The sequence below is a fragment of the Conger conger genome, chromosome 2 (assembly GCF_963514075.1).
Source record: "Conger conger chromosome 2, fConCon1.1, whole genome shotgun sequence".
Lineage (NCBI taxonomy): Eukaryota > Metazoa > Chordata > Actinopteri > Anguilliformes > Congridae > Conger > Conger conger.
The window spans coordinates 83,520,273-83,527,322 of NC_083761.1; the positions used below are offsets into that span (position 1 = coordinate 83,520,273).

The 7,050-nt window shown below is 42.2% G+C and overlaps 1 gene segment (V, D, J or C); it reads left to right on the forward strand.

The window, feature by feature from the left end:
• Positions 1–4,757: 4,757 nt before the first annotated feature.
• Positions 4,758–6,383, forward strand: LOC133121608 (Ig heavy chain V region 914-like; the record flags this gene model as incomplete). The annotated part of the segment is given in 3 exon segments: positions 4,758–4,803; positions 4,896–5,198; positions 6,310–6,383. Coding segments are annotated over 3 exon segments (423 nt in total), but the record flags the coding sequence as incomplete, so codon positions are not given.
• Positions 6,384–7,050: the final 667 nt, after the last annotated feature.

A 7,050-nucleotide genomic window follows, 5' to 3' on the forward strand; every position in this document is an offset into this window, starting at 1 on the left:
CAGAGAGGGAGATCTGTGTGTGACAATGGGAGCTATTGTAGCATTCGCAGTGTTACTGGCAACTTTATCTTGTAAGTGACCATACTGTATTAATATTTTCTTTTGAAATACAATTATTTGGTGATGTTTTCCAGTTTCACTTACATTAAATATTATGTCAATATTAAATATATTTATTTATCTTCGTGTTTTCTATGATCAGATGATTTCATAGATGATTTCTATGATTATATTGCTTTATGCGATACATATCTTTCTTATTTGTCTTCACAGATGGTCACTGTGTTGAACTCACACAGCCAGGCTCTATGATAGTAAAACCAGGAGAGTCTTTGACCATCTCCTGTAAAGTCTCATATTCAGTGAGCGGCGATAATACACACTGGATCCGACAGCCTGCAGGGAAAGCTCTGGAGTGGATTGGGTATATAGGCTATGCTGGAAGCACTACTTATAAAGATTCACTGAAGAACAAGTTCACCATCTCCAGAGACACCTCCAGTAACACATTGTTTTTGAAAGGGAGCAGCCTGCAGACTGGAGACACAGCTGTGTATTACTGTGCCCGAGAGTCACAGTGCTGCAAAGCTACAGCAGGGCTGTACAAAAACCCATCCTGTTGAATATCCCTGCTGAACATGCACTGGGCTCGTGTGGATAATAACATGGGGGCTTGGTGGCTTGGTTAAGCAGAGCAGTACAGGAGAATCTGGCAGCTGCATCCTGTGAGTCTCTGTGTGCGTCCAACTGCGTACAACCAGAGGAACCCCAACCCAATCAATGAATAAATACATAAACCATTCTGGTCTTGGCATCTGCCTACTGCTACACAGTCTTGGAATTGTAATATTTTGGTGGAAATTGTAAAAAGTTACAAAATTTCCACCAAAAATATATATATTTCAACAAACATTTAAAATGAATGTCCAGTTTGCTCAGTGTGAATCAGATGACTAAAATTCACTGCTTCATTGCTAAAATTTCAGACTGTCTAAAGTTCATGGCTACCTTTAGCTTCAGTAATTACACTGTAAATTTACATTCATCATGAACACAATCACTGCATTCATGGGTCAGTCAGACCTGTGTCATAATATTTCTGGAAAATTCGGACCGAACAAGTACTTATATACATACACACTGCATGTAAATGTAAATTGTTACGAGGCAGATATGCAAATATAACATCCCCACGCTCTTTAAAACACAGCGTTTGAGCTCATATTCACTGATGAGCTGCACGGGTCACTTCCTGTCTTTCTGTTGCTGTGAATGAAATAAAATGGAGACCTTTGTATTCATCACAGCTTTGCTGTTTGCCTTTGAATGTAAGAACCCTGATTTTATTCCCTCCCTTCCCCTGTCTCGCAGCAGCTGAAACAGCGATGGCTACAGAACTGCTGTGAACCTGTGCTTTGTCCCCTTCTGCAGATGCTCACTGTAACCCCACACTGACGGAGTCTGATCCACAGGTGAAGAAGCCTGGAGAATCCGTCAGGCTCTCCTGTAAAATTACTGGATTCTCTCTCAGCAGCAACAGCGTGCACTGGGTTCGACAGGCTCCAGGCAAAGGGCTGCAATGGGTTGGATACTACAGTGGTTCCTTCCACAGTCGTTTCAAAGTGACAGAAGATTCATCCAACAGCATTGCTTACTTAGACATCACAGACCTCCAGCCCTCAGACACAGCCGTGTATTACTGTGCCCGAGAGCCACAGTGAAACAGATTACAGCCCTGCTGTACAGAAACCCTCCACAGATGATTTAACAGGCAGCATGTGCCTGGCTGTGCTGTGTGGCCTCAGTTCATCACACTGGAGATATTTCCTGTTTTTGTTCTTCTCCTGTAACTCAACCATGAAGCTAAAGCACACATTTATATTCTTTTTTTTTAATGGACATTGACATTCATTTTATAGAACATAACAGATACATTTAATACAACCATTTCAATTAAACTTTTAATACAAACAAATTATAACTATTCAAGTATGTCCTTGTGAGGTCCCATCAGTTTCTTAATGAGCAACGGCTTGAGTAACGAGTGAACGTTTGAAAAGGAACACACATCTTTAGCTTGATTACACAGTATGAATCTAGATTTAGGTACAGAGCATAGAGCATGTCTGAAAAATATTTCTTTTTTTAAAATATTTTTATCAGATTTTTTCCCCTTTTCTCCCAATTTGGTAGCCAATTGGACCCCGTCTGATTCAATTAGAGCTAATATTAGATACACCGCCCACACCCCGTCCCTCGGCGGCCAACGGGAGAGCGACACGCCTTCTTCAAGCCGTCTCGCCTCCCAAGCTGTAACTGTGATTCCGAGGCGCCCGAGGTGCATGTTTTGGTGCGGCGATCTACTAACCCTGCCAAGTCCCTCCCTCTGGAGCAGTGAGCCAATTATTGCTGCTCCACGTGAGCCGGCCAAACCTGAATAATATTTCTGAGTAATATTCTATGGGATGTACTAAATACAAAACATGCTCCAAAATGTAGTCCTGGTTATTTGATCAAGCTAAATATTTTAAATTGAAATTGAGCATGTGTTGCAACCAATATATTCCATAGAATATCCGTAATCCAGAATTATTTTGAATTTATTTAAATATTGCTTAGTAAAGCAATATTTGTTTTATCCTGGAACAGGAGCATATAAACGACTGTGGCAATACACAACACAGAAGTTTAATTCAATTTTCATCATGGTAAAAACATATTAAAATGTATCTAATTTAAAGTGTTAAATTGGAGGAAGCAGTCTGCTCTTTTAATTCTCCTCCAGGAGGGGGCAGCAGTGCTCCTCTTAATGGATATTCTGACCCTCTGAATTTATCTTGTTTTTCTCCTTCCTCCAATCCCCAGAGATTTAAACAAATTCAGCCCACATTATATCCTATAAAAGCCCCTGAGAATTCTCCTCCCAACACAGGAGCAGAGAGTGAGATCTGTGTGAGACAATGGGAGCTATTGTAGCATTCGCAGTGTTGCTGGGAACTTTATCCTGTAAGTGGGCAAGCTTTATCAAGATTCTATATTTTACAAAAGATTATTCTCAAATATTTTTCAAGCTTTATGTTAATAATTATTTCTTTTTATTTCATTTATTATATTGTTTGGTCATATACTCACAAACCTTTTTCTTATTTCTGTCTCCACAGACAGTCAAGGTGTTGAACTCACACAGCCAGGCTCTATGGTAGTAACACCAGGACACTCTCTGACCATCAACTGTAAAGTCTCTGGGTATTCCCTGACTGATAGCAGCTATAATACACACTGGATCCGACAGCCTGCAGGGAAAGCTCTGGAGTGGATTGGAATCATAATTTACAATGGAGGCACTGCTTATAAAGATTCACTAAAGAACAAGTTCACCATCTCTATGGACACCTCCAGCAGCACAGTGTCTTTACAAGGGAGCAGCCTGCAGACTGGAGACACAGCTGTGTATTATTGTGCCCGACAGTCACAGTGCAGCAAAGCTACAGCAGGGCTGTACAAAAACCCTCCCTGATGAGTGTAGTGGTAGAACACAAACACTGAAGAGCTCAGTGAAGCGTGCACCCCATATAACCAGAACATTAATTCAAATATGTCAATGGCATACGGGTTTGGGCCCCGTGTTTGGAACACAAAAGTTGTGGGTTTGATTCCCAGCTGGATTGTACACATTCAGAAGGCTTTTCCTGGACTGTGACTGATAATCCAGCTGCATCAATGGAGTTTATGAATGTCACTGACATTTAGTTTCATGATACCATTAATGAACCAGTAATGAATGCATTATGAACATGTGAAAGGTGACATACAGTATATGCTTTATCCATCCGTCCATCCATCATCTTAACCCGCTTATCCTGAACAGGGTCGCAGGGGGGCTGGAGTCTATCCCGGAATACATTGGGCGAAAGGCAGGAATACACCCTGGACAAGTTGCCAGTCCATCACAGGGCACCAACTATCACACCTTTACAAAATTCACCAAACATTTGAGAGAGAAATCTATTAAATGCATTTCGATGAATCAGAAGATTATGCTTTGAAACCTTTCAACACAATGACTGCTGGCATATGAGCAGTAATTATGACACAAATTAAATTAAATTACAATCACTTTGTAGACTCTCATACAGAGTGATATCCAATTAAAAATAACTTTATTACTGCATTTCAGAACTGACCATCATTTTATTCTGTGAATAAGTCGTAGCATCATAGAAGTATTAATCCATTTGAAATTTTAATCAAAAACCTATTACTGATAAGTTTCACAATAATGTTGGTGGAATAATTTTTCCATTTCTAAGTGTTACATTTGCAGCATCTAGTGTTTACCACTGGATATCAGGGTGATTTCTGTCCTGTGTGGTCCTATGTTGTCTGTGTTGGACACTCTCATTAGAGTGACTTGTGATGTACTGAGTACTGGGGAGCTCCTGGCTCCACTCTCCCACCCTCACCTGCCAGGAAACTCCCTGGATTCACTAGGAATAATAATGCAGTCATCAGCCATGGAAGAGAGACACACGGCTGTAATGATGGATAATACTAATAACTGCTATATGATCTGAGCCCCGTCTACAGCTCTGACTGCTCTATTTAAACAGTGTGAAATCTGCCCACCCAGTGAGGAGGAGTTGATGCAAACTCTGAGCTCTTCCTTCTACATTTACCTCTGCACTGAGGGAGCAGGGACTGGTGTTGGAGACTGACTGTTGGACTATCATCACAGACTGCAGTCAAAGACTTTCACCATGACTGTTATAACCAGCCTGCTTCTCATTACAGTGTTCTTTTCAAGTATGTTTTAATCTGCCATTCATTTCATTTTTACTGCAATTGTATTTGTGATGTTGTTAATTGTCATATCTATGTCTCTCTTCATTTCCCAGGTGTTGAATGTCAGACACTGACTGAGTCTGAACCAGCAGTTAAAAAGCCTGGAGAATCCCACAAACTGACCTGTACAGCCTCTGGGTTCACATTCAGCAGCTACGAAATGCACTGGGTCAGACAGGCTCCTGGGAAGGCACTGGAGTGGATTGCCTATATTAGCTCTGGCAGTAGTAGCATCTACTATTCCCAGTCTGTTCAGGGAAGATTCACCATCTCCAGAGACAACTCCAACAGCAAGCTGTATTTACAGATGAGCAGCCTGACAACTGACGACACTGCTGTGTATTACTGTGCCAGAGAGTCACAGTGAGAGAGAGTGAGGGGAGAGCCGCACAAAAACCTCTTCCTCTTTATCACACAGAGCTACAGCAGAGAGCCCTGGAATGAACTCTGCTGTATGTAGTGAAACTCAGGGTTTCTGTTATAAATATCACTGAAGTGTTCTGTTCTTTTCTTTATGTCTCACCATTTATGCTATTAGATGGCAAAAAATTATTGGTCACCTTTCAAATTCTGTTTAGTTACTCCTCACTACTACATTTTAGAGGCATATGGTTAGTTATTGCTACTGATTTAAAAGAGATCTACTCAGCACAATCTCTGTATGTGTAAATAAACAGATCATCACTCTGTCCCCCCCGACACCCAAATCACCACACGGATCTCTGCCTGCTTGGCTCATATCTCTGCGTGGATGACTTCCCATCACCTGAAGCTCAACCTTGCCAAAACTGAGCTTCTCTACATCCCTGCTAAGTCCTCTCCGTCAATCGACCTCTCATTGACTGTTGAGGACTTTGTAGTTTCCTCCTCCCGTACAGCAAAGAATCTTGGGGTGACTCTTGATAACTGCCTCACCCTGGCTCCACAAGTATCCTCCACTGCCAGAACCTGCAGGTTCTTTCTGTATAATATACGCCGTATCCGTCATCTCCTGACTGAGAAAGCCACCCAGCTCCTAGTCCAGGCACTCGTCATTTCCCGCCTGGATTACTGCAACTCCCTCCTAGCCGGTCTCCCAGCGTGTGCCATCAAGCCCCTCCAGCTGGTCCAGAATGCTGCAGCCCGCCTGATCACCAATCAGCCCAGGTCGGCTCATGTCACCCCGCTTCTCATTGGCCTCCACTGGCTTCCCATTGCCGCACGCATCCGTTTCAAGGCCCTAGTGTTGGCATTTCAGGCTGCTAAGGGGACTGCCCCACCTTACATACAATCCCTGATCACTCCCTACTCCCCAGCTAGACCACTCCGGTCTGCCAGCTCTGGTCGCCTTACGGTTCCCTCTCCTGGCGGTCGAGCTGCACGTTCACGCCTGTTTTCCGTTCTGGTTCCTCAGTGGTGGAATGACCTGCCTACCACTGTCAGAACAGCAGAATCCCTCCCCCTATTTCGACGCAGACTCAAAACCCACCTTTTCAAACTCTACCTTAGTCCTCCCTCCTGATTTCCCCTACCCCTCCTTTCTGATATCCCTATCCTTGTCTAACACCCCCCCCCCCCCCCCCCCCCCCCAAAAAAAAAAAAAAAAAAATGCACTTCTGATGACAACTATGTTTAGAACAGCATTTCCTGTGTATTTTGCTAGTTTCTGGATGTGATGCTCTGACTTATGGTAGAACCTATGCACTTGTAAGTCGCTTTGGATTAAAAGCGTCTGCTAAATGACTAAAATGTAAAAATGTAAATGTAAATTAATAGAAGGCCCAGATACAAACCTGTCTGTTCTTGGATCATCTATAGAATATTTATACACAAACCTGATATTACTCCTGAGAGAAGCACAAAAATACACATGAAAAAAAAGGTATTTTTTATTTTAGTCAAGAGACAAGACAGCATTTGAGATGCAATGCATCCAATATAGCAAATATTAAGATCATAACTCTGTGAACACATTACATTACATTATTGGCATTTGGCAGACGCTCTTATCCAGAGCGACGTACAACAAAGTGCATACCCATAACCAGAGATAAGTGCGCTGAAAGACCCTAGAGGGAAGTACAATTTCACTGCTACCTGTACAACAAAGATAAGGACCAGGGCCTATTTGAATCTTTTTTTTTTTTTCTTTTTTTTTACGAACAAATAAACAAACAAACAACAAAGCAAAAGTGACCAAACTTAACTATCCAAACACTGCTTATCTAG